This window comes from Centruroides sculpturatus, unplaced genomic scaffold (assembly GCF_000671375.1).
Source record: "Centruroides sculpturatus isolate CEXI.00-Female unplaced genomic scaffold, Cexi_2.0 scaffold779, whole genome shotgun sequence".
Taxonomy (NCBI): Eukaryota; Metazoa; Arthropoda; class Arachnida; order Scorpiones; family Buthidae; genus Centruroides; species Centruroides sculpturatus.
In genome coordinates, this window is record NW_019385026.1 from 257805 (window position 1) to 275634 (window position 17830).

Here is a 17830-nt window from a genome sequence, read left to right on the forward strand (position 1 = left end):
TACACCAAGTTTATTAAGTTAGATAACGACGTTTAAACACACAAGTAAAAATTTTCTGATATGAAAGACACTTAATTCTCTAGTTGTTCTCTAATAATCACATCAGTCGTTTGAAACATAGTCGAAGTTCTTCTAGTTATTCTTAAAGTAAATTACAGGATTATTGCTACACAAATTGAATTCTATAAAAATATATTTGTTCCATTATAGCTAGTTGATTTTCACAAATATAAGTACTGTACAGTACATAAAATGTTTATAGACAATTCGATCATTAAACAAAACCAAGAAGTCTAACTTTTCAAATTTTGTTTCGAACAAAAAGCATTTAATCATAATTGTACAGTAGTTTTTCAAATAATTATTAAAATACATTAATTTATATATAAAAACTTTTGCTGTGTTTTTATTAAAAATATACAGTAATCGAAAATTGTTTTACTAAAAATTTAATTTTTATTAGGTTATGAAGTCTGAAAATGTTAATAAATTTCAATATCTTTTTAAATTCACATCGTTTAAAAGTTAAATATCTAAAATTAATTAGATTGATGGAATTGTCCTTTGTGTTCGTTTAAAGTAATTTCGTCAAAAAATTGCTGTCCACAATATTGACATTCGAAATCAGTTTTATCAGTGTCCATCTCTGAGAAGAATTTCAGTTGTGAAGATGTTACGAACTTTTTAATTTCTAAATTGATGTTAAAATTTTTAAGAAATTCTTCGGCTTCTCTTGGTGTGAAAATACTTTCTGGTAAAGCTTCTGCAGATTCAATTGATTCTTTTGCTTGAGAACTGGTTGATGGCGTTTGAAAATAATCTGACAGCATTTCATGGCTAAGTTGTGGGCTTTTCTGAAAGTAAATGTCATAAATATAACGATGGAATTCAATTATGTTAATGTAACTGAACTATCGAGTAAATTAATATTATTTATTCACTGCAACATATAACAATTAGCCTACTTGAAGAACGTAGAATGAAGTGCTTTATACATTGTTTTTAGCCACTATTTGTTGTTTTTATTTTAATCTTTGTATGTTTTATCTCTTTTCTTTGTATTTATTTTTTTTTTATTTTAACAAGCCATAATTATTATTTTACATTTATGCCCCATTTAGAAAACTGACGCTACTATTTAGGCAAACTAGGCAACCGACTGAGGCGCAAACCGTTATGAGACACTATATGTTAAAATATATTTTATTCACACTTCAGTAAACTATTAAATTAAATAGTGATATATGATTTAGGTATCGATTCCTTGTTTTCACACATCACACAATTTTACTATTTATCTATCGGTTTTTTGTTTGTTCTTTATCTAAATCATTTAAACAGACTACTGTTTAAAATTTAACTAGGATAAATATTTTAAAACCTTAGACATTTGAAAATATTAAATTTCAGTATTCTTTTGTAAATGAATCATAAAAAGAATTTACAAAATCTTTGAAAAAAAAATCAAAAAAGGCCCTGTTTATACAAAAATTACAAATTTTATATTACTTAGTACAGTATATAAATATATATATACATATATACATATGTATATNTGTACCTGTTGTTTTCTCCTGTAGAGATGTGATACCACACACACTACACAAAAGCCTGGGAACATTACAATTGAATAGAAATTTATACATAACACTACAGTATATACTGTAGTGTTATGTATGTATTTCTATTCAATTGTAATGTTCCCAGGCTTTTGTGTAGTGTGTGTGGTATCACATCTCTACAGGAGAAAACAACAGGTACAATAATCACCCTATCTATCCTCCACAGATGCCTTACTTCCTGGGTGAGTTCTGTGTACTTGCTAATTTTTTCAGTGCGTGTTTTGTACATTGTGAGTGATTGGAATGGCTATGTCTATAATGTATGTGATTTTATTGTGTTTGTCAATGAGTGTGATGTCTGGTCTGTTGTGATATATTGTTTCATCTGTAAGTATGGCTCTGTCTTACTACATTTTGTGCGTGTTGTTTTCCAATATTGTCTGTGGAATGTATTTGTAGTATGATTCGTGGATGTCTAACAAGTTGTGTTTCTTTGCAAGCTCTTGGTGTATTATATTTGCCACTTTATTATTTCTGTGTAAATAATATGTCTGTGCCAAGAGCTTGAACCCAGATGTAATGTGTTGTATAGTTTCTGGCATGATGTGACATTTTCTGCATGTGTCACTTGTGAATGTTGTATCTTTGAGTATGTGTTTTCTGTAGTTTTTAGTATTTATGACCTGATCCTGTATGGCAATCATGAATTCTTCCGTCTCCTCAAAAAGGCATCCCCGATCTAACCAGCTGTTTCACGCAGTTTTGTCAACAAAATCCTGGGCCAGGTCGTAAGGATGCCTGCCATGGAGAGCCTTTTGAGCCCATGATTGCTTAATGTTGTCTATGCTTTTTATATGTTGTGTCATGTCTGTATGTTGTGAGTGTAAGTTTAATGGTGTGTTATTTGAGTCTGCTAGAGTTACTGCTTTATGTAACTGTGATGTTTCTTGTTTCTTGTAGAAAAACTCTCGCAGTGACTGTATTTGTTTGTAGTGAAGGTTAACTATGTCAATCAGGCCACGTCCGCCTTCTTTACGTGGAAGGGTTAATCTTTCTGTGGCGGATTTAGGATGATGTTGTTTATGCTTAGTAAGTGTTGTTCTTGTTTTCCTTTGGAGTTGCTCGAGATCTGTGTGAGTCCAATGTATAACTCCAAAAAAGTATGTGAGTACTGGGATGACATATGTGTTTATTTCTTTAACTGTGTTATTATTATTATTATTATCATTATAAACTCGTCTCGATTATATATGTAGATGAAGTTCACACAATAAAATTAATTACAGTAATCATATAACAATAAAGTCACCTAAACAAAATCCAATAAGCAATTTTATATATCTTTTACAAGCAGAATAATTTTTCTTTCATTATAATATTCAAGTAATTTTTAAAAGAATAATTTCAAAGAATTTGTTTACGTACTTTGGAAATATATTCGGTTTTTGCCTGTGGATGTACTTTTTTCAATTGTCTATTTAACTGAGATTTATATTTAAACGTTATCTTACAAACATCACATGTAAACGATCGTACTTTTTCATGAGATATCAGATGCGTTGATATAGCGGATAACCAACGAAAACTTTTATTGCATTTATCAATAAAAGTTTTATCATATGATTTATAAGTTACATTAATTATTTATTAGACATTAGAAAAGAAAATTGAAATATTAATATTTTAAAAATAACTATAAATTTTAATATATCTTGTAAATTCATTTTATTTTGTATATATTTTCGACGCTTATTGAAAAAGAAGTTATTTGAAAAATAATAATAACGATTTTTACGTATGAAATATAAGAAGTATATTTTTGATATTTCACGTTAAATTACCAGTTAAATTACAGTTTACACTTTGTATATATAACTCGGCATGTGAAGCATCTGTAATACTATTCTTGTAAAAAGACTTGCTAACTTCTATGTGTCAACCAATTGATGTTAGTACATAGTATTATCCACGTTATTACTATGTATGTTTGTAAATCAACAAATGTACTTAATTATCAAGAATTGTCATGTAAAATCAAAACAAATACTTGCAATTTTGCAACGATACGGTACTGTTATTTTATGTCTGTAAAATAACTAACAAATATATTATAATTCCTAATTATGCATTTGCAAGATCAGATAATGTAACCTTGTTACATTAATAAATCTAAATGAATGAATGAAAATGTAAATTACCAGTTTTATCTATAATAATTATATTTGTTATATAATTTATTATACAGTAGACCCCCTATAAAACGGGTCCATATATTGCGGATTCGTATATAACGGCGATAAAATTACGTCCGTATTTATATAAACACGCTAAAAGAAACTCGTAAAATACGGTAAAACGTCATCGCCGACTCGTGTCGCGACAGGATTGGTCGAATCTAGACCAATAGCGGATATTGCACAAACCGTTGAGTATAAACGAGCAGCGGACCTACTAAAAACCATTTATTGTTTAATGGCCATAAAAATTATGTTTATATTAATGATGTCTCCAAGTTCAGCGAACTTTTCGCAGAAAAATAACTTATCAGGAAACACGCGCCCGCCGTTCGATGCACCGCTCCACGACGAAAACAAGCTTAAGCAATGGCGTCGTCGAATGGTGCACAATCGGTAAGTAATCTTACAATTTTTTGTTTATTGCATAGTCTATATGGATTATTCCCCAAAAAATATACGTGTTTTGGACATGTTGAGTAAAATTAGTCTAGAATCGCTTAATTTTATGGAAGAAAACCTTTCAAACGGCCGTAGTACGTAAACTGCATACGTGTCGGGCTGTGATTGGCTCATGTATTTAAGAACTTGTAAAACATGAATTTCATAAAAAACGGAACGTATCTACCGTGTTATGAGGAAAGTCGACTAGTACTTTCATTCAATAAATTTGTTATCGACTTAAATACAAATATGAACATAAACATAATTCTTACAATCATTATTTCAGAAGCATTTGCATCTGGATGTAGTCGTTTGACATGCTTCATCTCATGCTTATCTCTCCTTTTCGCATCGTATCCGCAGACTTTGCATTTAAATGGTCGTTCTTTCGAATGTAATCTTTTATGTGTTTTTAAACTTCCATCCTGGGTGAATCGTTCTTCGCAAATATCGCAAACATATGGTTTTTCTCGAGTATGAACCCTCATGTGATTTTCTAATTGCCGTTTCCTTTGAAATTTCTTTTTACATATTGTGCATTCATGTTTTTTTTCTTCATCCTTTTCAAAAATTATTCGTTGTGAAAATTATAAATTATTAACTTAAAAATTAAATTACTGTGAAAGTTAAAAATTATTAATTGAAAATTATTAACTCATTAATTTTTTCAAAAACTTTTTCTATTTATATCAAAACTAGCAGGTGGACCCGGCGTTGCTCGGGCAAAAGTAACGATAACTAAGATAAAGATTATTACGTTACAGTCAACCTTACCCGTTTTCACAGAATGCAAGAATTGGGTCCCCTTGTTTCCAGACTAATTAGAGAATTTTTAGATGGGTCTAAAAATATGTTCGATTTCCCGCAAAAACGAAAAAAAACTGCATCTGCGTATTGCACGTCGCTTTCTCTTAACAATTCCATTGTTACGTAACATTTCCATTGTTGACACTTTTATGGTTACTTAAAACTTTTATTGTTACTTAACACTTCCATTGTTGATGGAAGTGTTCAGCCTTAATCCTGTCCCTCTCCCCCGTGGGGAGAAATTTCGAAAAATCCCTTCTTAGTGTGCGTTCTCCTAACGTACCTTAACTATGTACCAAATTTCAACTTTCAACTCCTAACCGTTTGGGCTCGTATCCATAATGTATATAGAAATTTTAATCTTGTCTCTCTCCCCCCGGGGGGAATTTCGAAAAATCCCTTCTTAGTATGCGTTTTCATGACGTACCCTATCTGTGTACCAAATTTCAACTTTCAACTCCTAACCGTTTGGGCTCTGCGCTTATAATTATTATTATTATTATCATCAACCCGTCTCGATTATATATTAGACATATAGTAAATTTTTTGCATTTTTGGATAAGAATTAAAATTTCAACAATTTCCTATTGATGGAATCGACAAATATAAGCAATGTCTAAAACAAATTCAGCTTTTTACTTAAGTTTTGTGATTTCATTTAAAAAACAATATTCTACATTTTAAAATTTAGTTTGTAAATTTCGAAAGAATAAAAAATTAATAATGCACTCCAATAATGTAAAATTTGGCAATTGTTCTCTCAGACTGATAGATTGTACTTATTTGTGAGTTTTAGAAAACAAAAAAGAAAATACCGGCTTAAATTGTTTCTTAGTAATTGTAAAATTCAAAAAGAAAGAAATGCATTGAAGCCTTCGTTCCGAATTAATTCCATAAATTATTTTCTAAATATTTCTAGTATGTTATGATGTATAAATTAAATAAAATGAATTTATTAAAATGTTGAACGCAAAAAACGTAGAGTACGCTCTAAATTAATGTGATTTATTTCTTAACAGCGTTAAGGGATTAAAAAAACTTATATTTTTACTCTAACGATTTAAAGTGAGTAGTTATGCTTATTTTCTCGTTTCCAACTTTCAGCGAGATACGTTTTTCAATTAATTTAACTCAGAGCACACGATGCTACTTGCAGTTATTTGAAAAAATATTAAACGCTTTATCTGCATTAAGATAGTTTTACTGTGTTGAAGTTGGTACTACTTTTAATGTTAATAATCTTTCAATAAGAAATTTGAATAAAATTTTCTAAATTAAATAACTTATAATAATTCCATAAGAAATCTGTAAATAATGATTGAAAAATAAAGCTCAGCAAAAATATCTAAATAAATAGAATTTTTCAATGTTGTGACATAAGAATAGTGAAAGCAAATTTTACAGTAAGACTTAAGATGTGAATAAAATGCACATTACGCAGACTACAACTGAAAGAAGTTTTGGAAGAAGCAGTCATCATAATAATAAATCGGAAAAATTAGCATCGTCGCGTAAAAACACTTTCAGTTTTACTTCGTGCTTGAAACTTCATATGTCAAAACTATAGTCAGTGTAGTCGTGGGTTCCGGCATGGTCAACAGCCTGGACACGTGGAGATTTCTAAGTTTTTATCACATCAGTAATACAGACAAAGTCCAGCTTTCCATTAAAGTGTTCTCGGAATATTTTGTTTTCTAGAACAAAATATATCGTATGTCGTCTTCGAGAGTGCCCAGTTTAAAAATTTTGTTTGTTTTTTCGAAATTTGATCGTTGGCAGATTACTGTTTGATATGATTGATATGTGTCAACAAATGACACAGTTTCTCAAAGTTAACATTAAGAAAAAATATGAAATCTTAAAAAAAATGTAAAATATATTTTTAGTTGGTGTCTGAATATTGTCTGAATATATTGTCAGTTGGTGTCAGTCAGTGTATATATAATGTGAAATGGTACGAAATGGTACGAAATGGCAAATTTCATAAGTCAATGAAACTTGCCATTTCGTACCATTTCAGTTTTGCCATAAACGCGATAACGTTAGGCTGAAATAACCAAACTTTATATCGTTTTCATTTTATCGTTCGTAATATTATAGTATTATATTTATAAATCTAAAAAAGTTGTCTTAACTAAGGGTTTATCACACCGAATAACCAATCTAACTCATTTTAAAATTTCTTTATACCTGTACTGTACACAATTTAATTTTTTTTTTAAAAACTAGGCTAGATTGAGCACTTGGTGTGATAAATTCCTACTTAAGATAACCTTTGTAAANATATACAGGCGGTTTTTTGCGCTTTTGCGGGAAATCGAACATATTTTTATGCTCATGTCAAAAATTCTCTAAAAACGTCTGGAGACGGGAGACCTAATTCTTGCATTTTGTGAAAACGGGTAAGATTAGCTATAATGTAATTATCTTAATCTTCACTATCGTTACTTTTTGCCCACAAATATAAACCCAGCGAAGCGGGTTCTTGCAGCTAGAATATTTTAACTGAAAATCGAATTATTATAAGTTTTACGTCTCATTTACGTCAAAAGTTACGTGAGTGACGTTGATTGCCGCAAAAGTGACGTAAATTATGTTTATTATTGTCAAAATAACGTAATTGACGTTCATAACTGCCAAAGTAACGTAATTTATGCTTATAAACGCCAATATAACGAAATTGACGCCAATAGTTGCCAAGGTGACGTATATAACATATATAGCCGCCTAAGTGACGTAAGTGACGTTTATAATTGTTAAAGTCACGTAAGTTACGCCTATAGCCGTAAAAGTAATGTAAGTGACGCTGATAGCAGCTAAAATGACGTAAGTTACGCTTATAAACGCAAAAAAACGTAATTTATGTTTATTGTAGCCAAAATAACGTAATTCACGTTTATCGCCGCCAGAAATACGTAATTTATGTTTATTCTTGCCAAAATGACGTATTTTACGTATATGACAGCAAAAGTAACATAAGTGACGCTTATAACAAAAAAACTTACGTAAGTTAAGTATATGGGTGCCAATATGACGTAATTGACGCCAATTGTTTCTAAACTAACGTAAATAACACCTATTACTGCCAATGTGACGTAATTGACGCTTATAACCGCAAAAGTTACGTGAGTGACGTTGTTCGCCGCCAAAGTGATGTAAATTATGTTTATTGTTGCCAAAATAAATTAATTGACGTTCATAACTGCCAAAGTAACGTAATTTATGCTTATAACCTCCAATATAACGAAATTGTAGCCAAAATGACGTAATTCACGTTTATCGCCGCCAGAAATACGTAATTTATGTTTATTCTTGCCTAAATGACGTAATTAACGTTTATAACCGCCAAAATGACGAAATGTACGCCGATGGCAGCCAAAGTGACGTGAGTGACGCCGATAACCGAAAAGACGTACGTAAGTGACGTTTATAGCTGCCAATATGACTTAATTGACGCCAATTGCAGCCAAACTAACGTAAATCACATATATTGCCGCCAATGTGACGTAACAAACGCTTGTAATCGCCAAGATGACGTAACTAACGACAATGGCCGCATAAATAACGTAGTTTACGCTTATAACCGAAAAACTAACGTAATTGACGCCAATGGTGTTTAAAGTGACGTATATAACATATATGGCCACCAAAGTGATGTTATAAACGGTTATGGCCGCCAAAGTGACGTGAGTGACGCCTATTAGAGAAAAAACTAACGTAAGTGACGTTTATGGCTGCCAAAATGACGTAATTGACGCTTATAGCCTCCAAAGTTACGTAAATAACGCCTATTGTCGTTTAAGTGATGTAATTTATATTTATTTTTTGCTAAAATCACGTAATAGACGTTTATAACAGCCAAAGTGACGTAGTTTACGCTTATAACCGCCAAAGTAACGTAATTGACGCCAAGGGTGTTCAAAGTGACGTATACAACATATATAACCGCCAAAGTAACGTTATAAACGCTTATGGCCGGCAAAGTGACGTGAGTGACGCCTATAAGCGAAAAAAACTTACGTAAGTGACGTTCATGGCTGTTAAAATGACGTAATTGACGCCAATTGTCGCCAAATAAACTTAAATCACAACTATTGCCGCCAATGTGACGTAACATACGCTTCAATGGCCGACTATAACCGCAAAAGTGACGTAATTGACGCTAATGACCGCCAAAGTAACGTAAGTGACGTTTATTGCCGCTAAAGTGACGTAATTCATGTTTATTCTTGCAAAAATGACGTAATCGACGTAATTATAATTTCCAAAATGACGTAATTCACGCCTATAACAGCAGAAGAAACGTAAGTTATGCCTATGACCAAAAAAACATACGTAAGTGACGTTTATGGCTGCCAATATGACGTAATTTACGCCAATTGTTGCCAAACTAACGTAAATAACACCTATTGCTGCCAATGTGACGTAACAAACGCTTTTAATCGCCAAAATAACGTAAGTATATACAATAACTGCATAAGTGACGTAATTGACGCTTATCGCCGCAAAAGTTACGTGAGTTACGTTGAGTGCCGCCAAAGTGACGTAAATAATGTCTATTGTTGCCAAAATAACATAATTGACGTTTATAACTGCCAAAGTAACGGAATTAATACGTATGGCCGCCAATATAACGAAATTGACGCCAATAGTTGCCAAAGTAACGTACATAACATATATAGCCGCCAAAGTGACGTAAGTGACGTTTATAATTGTTAAAGTCACGTAAGTTACGCCTATAGCCGTAAAAGTAATGTAAGTGACGCTGATAGCAGCTAAAATGACGTAAGTTACGCTTATAAGCGCTAAAAAAACATAATTTATGTTTATTGTAGCCAAAATGACGTAATTCACGTTTATCGCCGCCAGAAATACGTAATTTATGTTTATTCTTGCCAAAATGACGTAATTAACGTTTATAACCGCCAAAATGACGAAATGTACGCCGATGGCAGCCAAAGTGACGTGAGTGACGCCGATAACCGAAAGCCAAAGTGACAAAAGTGACGTTTATAATATTTAGAGTCACGTAAGTTACGCCTATAATTGTGAAAGTAATGGAAGTAACGCTGATAGCAGCTAAAATGACGTAAGTTACGCTTATGAACGCCAATAATACGTAATTAATGTTTATTGTTGCCAAAATGACGTAATTGACGTTCATAACCGTTAAATTGACGTAATTTACGCCATTGGTAAATAAAGTGACGCGAGTTACGTTGATAATTGTAAAAAGTTACGTAAGTGACGTTTATAACTGCCAGTATTACGTAATTGACGCCAATTACCGCCAAACAAACGTAAATCACATATATTGCTATGAATGTGACGTAGCAGACGCTTGTAATCGCGAACATAACGTAAGTGACGATTATGGCCGCAAAAGTTACGTAATTAACGCCTATGAACGCCAAAGTTACGTGAGTCTTATTGCTGCCAAAGTGACGTAATGTATGTTAATTGTTGCCAAGATGACGTAATTGACGTTTATAATAGCCAAAGTAACGTAATCTACGCTTATGGCCACCAAAATAACGAAATTGACGTTAATGGTATTTAAAGTGACGTATATGACATATATTGTTGCCAAAGTGACAAAAGTGACGTTTATAATTGTTAAAGTCACGTAAGTTACGCTTATAATCGTGAAAGTAATGGAAGTAACGCTGATAGCAGCTAAAATGACGTAAGTTACACTTATAAACGCCAAAAAAACGTAATTTATGTTTATTGTTGCCAAAATGACGTAATTGACGTTTATGGCCGCCGAAAAAACGTAATTCATATTTACTTTTGCAAAAATAACGTAATTAACGTTTATGACTGTTAAAGTGACGTAATTTATGCTAATAGCTGCCAAAGTAACAAAATTGAAATTTAAATGACCAATAGAATGTTTATGAAGATTTTTCATTTTGCTAACTTATTTACAAAACAATCATAACAATGAAGTAAAGTATTTCCTTGTTTAGTTTAATTTTATTGTCATATGGTATTGTCGATAACCTTTCAATATGCCGATAAATAGTAATGAAAACGGTGAAAGATTGAAAGAAGACATTTTTGAGGAGCAAGTAATTGAAAACTGATATTTTCTGATTTATATATTATTAATTATTTAATATTAAAAATGAAACTTTTTATTATTGGGTATAGGATAAACAAATAATTAAAACTACTGAAGAAACCATCAAGAGTAATTCGAAAGATCAAAGAAAACGTTCTGAAAAGCTTAAAGAGGAGCAAATAACTGAAAGCCTCAATGTAAGTAATTGATAGCAATTTCACGGAATTTAAAGTAAGTAACTGATAGAAATTTTTTCGAGATCATAACTTAAATTTTACAACATACATTAGATGTTCGCTAATCCGGAATAAACAGTCCCTATTGCGCGGAGATACTAAACATTTTTCTGTTATTACAAATTTTAGTAATTTATCTGTGATATAAATGCTGCAGACATTGCTGTACATTCATTGCCAGGGCGCACTCCTGTATGATTCAGATAACATTTTAGACTATTCGAAGAATGTACATTGCATGAGTAAACTACTTTAACAATTGCTGGCTGGATTATCGTTAGTTTTAACCTAGCATACCCCTGCTATGAATGAGAGTCCGGGGCCCATAGTTTCGAGTTTTTCGTGTTACAACTCCCAACGTGTTGAAAGTGTCCCGTGGTACCATCTCACACTCTGACGTCAAATTGGTAGTCTCGAGTTATAATTCACGTGATTTCGCATCTCACCATGCGAGTTGCTACTCACTTTGAGTTCAGCATGTGACATCGCTACACGAAAGTGAAAATGGCTGACAGGTACGCTATTCTGATCGATATCGAAGCGTTAAGGGAGAGAGTTGTTTAATTAATTTAATTAAGGCAATGAATATTTCGATTACGAGTAGATGCCATTTCTTTTCCTGTCAAGTCAACATTAATAAAAATTTTTATGTCATAATTAATAAAATTATACAGCAATTTTTTTCAAAAATAAAAAGAAGTATCTAATTCATCGAAAAAGGAAATTAAAATGATAGTAAAGTATATCTATAAATTTTTAAGAGTATTGACACTATAATACGAATATTTATTAATCAGAAGTGTTAAGTTCTGATAAATAAACAAAACAATTTAAGAAATACATTAAGGAAGAAAACTATATGAAAAAAGGATTAAATTAAAATACTTTTTACATTACTCAACGGATTATTTACCTCCAATACACAATTAATTTTCGATCTAATTCTCTCCACAAATCAAATTGTCTTTTTCTTGTAAATTCGTTGTCGAATTTTCCACTGTTCATTCTCTTATTATTTTCTATATATGTCACTAATATTTCTTTTTGTTCTTTTTGCTTATTTTTTTTAAATACAATAAGTTTCCATTTTTTTCTGCGTACTATATTGCTATAATAAAATACTTTTAACTATAACACGTGTAAACTAATTCACTTTGATTTGTTTACAACTTGTTACAATAATGTTGATTGGTCGAATCATTATAGTCGCAAACCCAAATGTATTGTAAATAATTTCGTCATGCTTAACGACACACGTAAACAAGTGAATATGACCTACTTCTGCTTCTTTTTCGATTTCGCTCGATGGGCCTAACTCGAGACTACCGACTATGAGTCATAACAACCCGAGTGAGTTCGATGACGTCAATTCGAGTACAACACGAAAAACTCGAGATTAATTAATTAAGGGCCTGAAATGGAATACGAACTGTCGAAAAATCCTAGGAATTTTCCAGGAGTACTTTGCCTCGATTATATTAGTCTCTCCGATCCTTCACTAGGTGATCACCTAGTTATGGAAATGGCCAAAGTCACCATAAGTCCTAAAAGAGAATGTCTTAGTGCCCATAGAAAAGAAATAGTAAAAACAAAAATGTTTGTAGTGTTGTGATTGAGGATCATGCAGGTCCCTAATGAGTAAAGATTAAAGCTCCAATGGTGTTTTGTGGTTTGCTAATGTTTCATATAAGCAGAAAAATTACATAAAAAATAAAACAAAAGTGCATTTATTTTCTAATTTACTTTATATTTTAATTATATCTCTTAGATATCACACACATAATGCTTCAGTATTCTTTTCAACAAAAACATTTTGACATTTATCTCAAAGAAACTTTTAATACTTTCAGAAATTGATTTTTATCCTACTACTAAGTTTAAAAACATAGCATTTGTCATGTAGGAAATTACAAACTAAAAAAGAATAAATAGTACTATTTCTCAAAATTTAATTAAAATAATAAAGTAACCGTAAGCGTCAATTAATGTAAATAAGTAGTTTTGGGAAATAGTTTCAAGAAAAATAAACAACACCATTCAATTACTTGAAACAACTGAATCAATTACTTTCTTTTAATGAAAGATAAATATTATTTAAATAGTTATATTTAATGTACTTTTATATTTTTATTTTGTACACTTTTGTTAAAAATATTAATTTAACTTAAATTATATTCTTCATCACTAATTAATAATTAACAGCAAGAATAAAGCTTAATTTTAATCACTTAGTAATTGGTTTCTATGATAAATCTCATTTAATAAAATTCTCTTAAGATAAAAGTCTTTAATCTTGAAAAAATTATATACAATAAAAACTTTTTCTAAATATTTAACAAAAATTTAATTCTGATTAACTGCAAAATAAATTGATTGAAGTTGTACAGTCAATTAAAGAAAAAGTTATTGGGTTGCAATTTGAAAAAATTATAGACCTATAGATTCCCATAGTAGTCCGTCCAACTGTCTGTCTTTCCTTAATCTTAAAAATAGTTACAGATGAAATCCTAGACCAGATATGAAAAGTTTAGGGGCAGGAGGCCCCAATTAAGTATATACAAACTTGCAGTNTTGTCACTACTATTATAATGATATTTGTTCATAAAAAAGAAATTATTTCATAGTTTGTTACTGATTTATCTCATTTCGTCTCTACTCACTTAAAAATATGTTTAAAATTTTTAATATTATTCAATTAAATATGTTTTTCTGAATGATTAGTGGATTTTTGTTTTGTTGACGATAACACGACTTTTATTAAAATTCTATTTAATATTAATGCTTAAACAATATTTTACTTTTTAATTAAGTGTGAAGAACATTAAACAGTGGTTCTTCATCTCGAATGCAAAAAAAAATTTTTAAGGCAAGAAACATCTTTATTCCTTAACTAATATTTTAACTAATTTACTTCAGCATTCAACAGCACATTATACAAATTAAAAATATGTGGAAAACATAAAACCAGTGTCTTAAAATGATAATTTTAACAGAGCCAGAGGCCGGAGGTCACTTTCTGGAAGCACTTCCTAGGCATATCACTGAACCTTTTCAAGCCTAATGACCAGCAAAATTGTCCAAAAATATTTTACAAGCAACAAAGTAATGTCAATCTAACTTTGTAAATACAGTAGAGCGTCCTTTATTGGAAAGCATTTCAGTCGGAAAATTTAAATATTCGCTGGTACTGTGGCGCTGCAGTGTTTGGCTATATCTTGGGCTACTCCAATATTTTTTTTGTTGGTGTGTGTGTATTACCTGGCAGCACTGACACTTTTATGTGGTGTTTTTCTGATGACTGTGTGTTGTGCTGAATCGAACGTTTTTGATACTAGTTGAACTTCTAAAGTATATTTTTTTAGTTTTCAATTTTTCAATATATTAATTTTGTTTCTATAAAATAAAAAACTAATTTTTAACGATAAAATAAATTATAGAAAGTTTTTGTTAGGCTTAACATCGACGAAAATTGAACGCGAAGCGACTCGCAGTGGAGAACAATTTCAACATGAGATAGGTTAATACAGTAGACCCCGGTAAATACGTTCCGTTCTTTATGAATCGATTTCTTACGAGTCCTTGCCAATCATAGCCAGACACGTGTGAAGTTTACGGACTAAAGCTGTCTGAAAGGTTTTCTTCCATAAAGTTAATCGATTCTAGAATAATTTAATTTAATTTAAAAATTTAATATAGGTATTTTAGAACATTTCTAAAATACCTATATTTTTTGGGAATAATCTGTATAAACTATGCTATGAACAAAAAATTGTAGGATTACTTAACGAGTGTGCACCGTTCGACATCGCCATTGCTCAAGCTTGTTTTCATCGCGGAGCAGCTCACCAAACGGCGGGCGATTTCTGATAAGTTATTTTCCTGCGAAAACTTCGTTGCACTTTGGAGACATCATTAATATAAATAATTTTTATGGCCGTTGAATAAAAAATGTTTCTTTCAGAAAAAATGTATAAATTTACAGAGCTGTATTAGACTTACGGTCAGTGGCGTGCTGTCATTAGAAGCGGTGGAAGCGCTGCTTCCCTTGTATTTTATAGAAAGTGGCTGTTACCCGCGATTTCGTGCGCGGAGGTTTTGCAAGCAAACCCTATTTACATTCAATATTTCAATAACCATAGTAATTGTTACATAACACCTACCGCTGAAGAGAATTGCCAAGAAACAAACGAACTATTTTCAATTTCATCAATTTTCTGGAAAGTTTACAATCATTCTATAATCGAACCAATATGCAATAACAAATTCGAATTTAAAACGGTTCGAACATTTTTAAATTCGAAATATATAAAAATATTTATAACAATGTCTGACATGTTATCAATTTAATACACCTAAGTACTTAATGAAGACTAAACGTAGTTGAAAACAAAATATCGCATCTAAAATAGTAGAGAAGAAGCCGTTTTTCCGGTCATGCCTTAATGCTCTCCATAACCCCCACTTGGGAATTTCGAAAAATCCCTTCTTAGTGCGCGTTTTCATGACATACCTTAGCTGTGTACCAAATTTCATCTGTTTAGGTCCAGCAGTTTGCTCTGGGCGATGATGTATCAGTAAGTCATTCAGTCAGTCAGTTAGGACAAGCAAGTGTATACGTATAGATAAATACATATTAATTTTAATTATATGAAAATAATCGCACAATATTTTCTTATAAACGCATTATGTATCTTATTATAAATTTCTATACTAGACGTGAAAAAAATATAAGATTGCTATTGTATATTCGAATACAGTAGAGCGTCGATTTTCTGAATCAATTGGAAACTGGGGTTGTCCGGATAACTGATATTTCGGATAACTTATTTACGCACGAAAAAATAGTTTAATGTATCCGATGTCGAAATTTTTCTCCGTTGCGTGTCGCTTCGCGTTGAATTTTCGTCGATGTTAAGCCCAACAAAGACTATTGTATCGTTAAAAATTATTTTTTTATTTTGTACAAACAAAATAAATATATTGAAAAATATAAAAACAATAAAAAATTATACTTCAGATGTTAATTTAGTATCAAAAACGTAAAATATTTGAGTAGCCCAAGACATAGCGAAAGATTGAAGCGCCACAGCACTGGCGAAAATTTAAATTCGCCGACTGGAATTCTTTCGGATGATTGACTTTCGGATAATCGACGCTCTACTGTATTTGATATTTTTATTTTGCTCTTCGATTTTATATTACTCACGGATTTTAATGTTAAACCAGTAATATTACGATTTTGTATGTCCAATCTCTAAGGGGATGTAGAAAATAACGTGTACAATTCTTGTACAATGTCAAAAGAATTAACCGTTACTTCGACAGGGTCATTTATAACTAAATTTAATGAATGAGAGAGATGCACGAAGTACAGAAAAAGCTCTAAAATTTATTTTTCTTAAATTTACGATTTATGTATCCGTTTGTCATAAAAATTTGTCTTTCCACTTTTTCCCGAGACTTCAAATATTCGAGTACAAAATAACCGGTTTCGACTTATTTCTACTTAAGAAGTAGTTAAATAATTAATCGATCAGGGAATTCGAAACATAAACAAAACCCTGACGAAAGAGCCGGAATATTGCTTAAACAAAAGCTTAACCGAACCAATCTATACAGTGGAGACTGATTTCTTCGAAATACTGTATTAGATGTAATAAAGACAGAAATTTTTCCAGTTCAATGAGAGTGATCGAAAAGTTGTAAATTTTGGAAATTTCCGTGGACATTTCTTGTTCCTAAAACGAATTAGTTAGAAAACAAATGTCTATTAAGTTTAACATATTTAGATTTTTACAGCTATAGTGAGAAACGTTTAAAATCTACAACAGCCCTGTCACATCCTTTGAGATATACTACTGATGCGACAAAAGAGGTATTAGACACTGACAGGTATCGGCACTCTGGGGCAGGGCCGTGCGGTAGATTTTCTCAGTATGATACAAGTCTTCAAAATGCCACCTCTGAATTGCTGCTTTATGCCACCCCTTAAATGCTGCTTATGCCGCCCCATTACGGTGCCCCCTGATGCGGCCGCATCTCTGCATCATAGCACGACACGGCCCTGCCCTGGGGATTTGGCAGTCCACATGTATGCACGCTCTGCAACCGTCTTCGATTCCATCCATTAGCCACTCTTAGGGAGCTATTCGACTAAGTGAATTGTTTTAAGATTTAAAAAGTAAAAAATATTTTATATTTTTATGTACGTTTCTTTGCAAAGCTATATTTAATTATAATTTTCTTTAAAAGCATATTCATATAATTGAAGAATATTTTGTATGTACCAGTACATCCACCACACATTTTATTTCACCGAGTAAGTTTTAATTATTTTATTTTTAATTGTAGTTTAATTGTTTTTAATTTCGTAATTAATTTTTAATAATTTAATTTAATTTTAATAGTTTAAATTATTTTATTTTTAATTATTTTTAATTTTATATCGTGGCTAGCGATTCGGAATGTAATTGTGATATT

At 31.4% G+C, this 17830-nt stretch overlaps 1 protein-coding gene across 1 annotated transcript; it reads right to left on the minus strand.

Moving 5' to 3' along the window:
- Window positions 1-539: 539 nt before the first annotated feature.
- Window positions 540-4728, minus strand: LOC111633606 (zinc finger protein 470-like). Its single transcript, XM_023378213.1, has 2 exons — window positions 4513-4728; window positions 540-854 (listed from the first exon to the last, which is right to left on the minus strand). Exons 1-2 carry the CDS (start codon window positions 4726-4728, stop codon window positions 540-542), a joined length of 531 nt encoding a protein of 176 aa, XP_023233981.1.
- Window positions 4729-17830: the final 13102 nt, after the last annotated feature.

Excerpts from the sequence above, each read along its gene's own strand:
- LOC111633606 (XM_023378213.1), bottom strand. The coding sequence starts at position 4,728 with ATGAGGGTTCATACTCGAGAAAAACCATATGTTTGCGATATTTGCGAA. Across the intron at positions 855-4,512 it reads ATGCTTCTGAAATAATGATT|AAAAGCCCACAACTTAGCCA; the intron begins GTAAGAATTATG and ends ATTTACTTTCAG.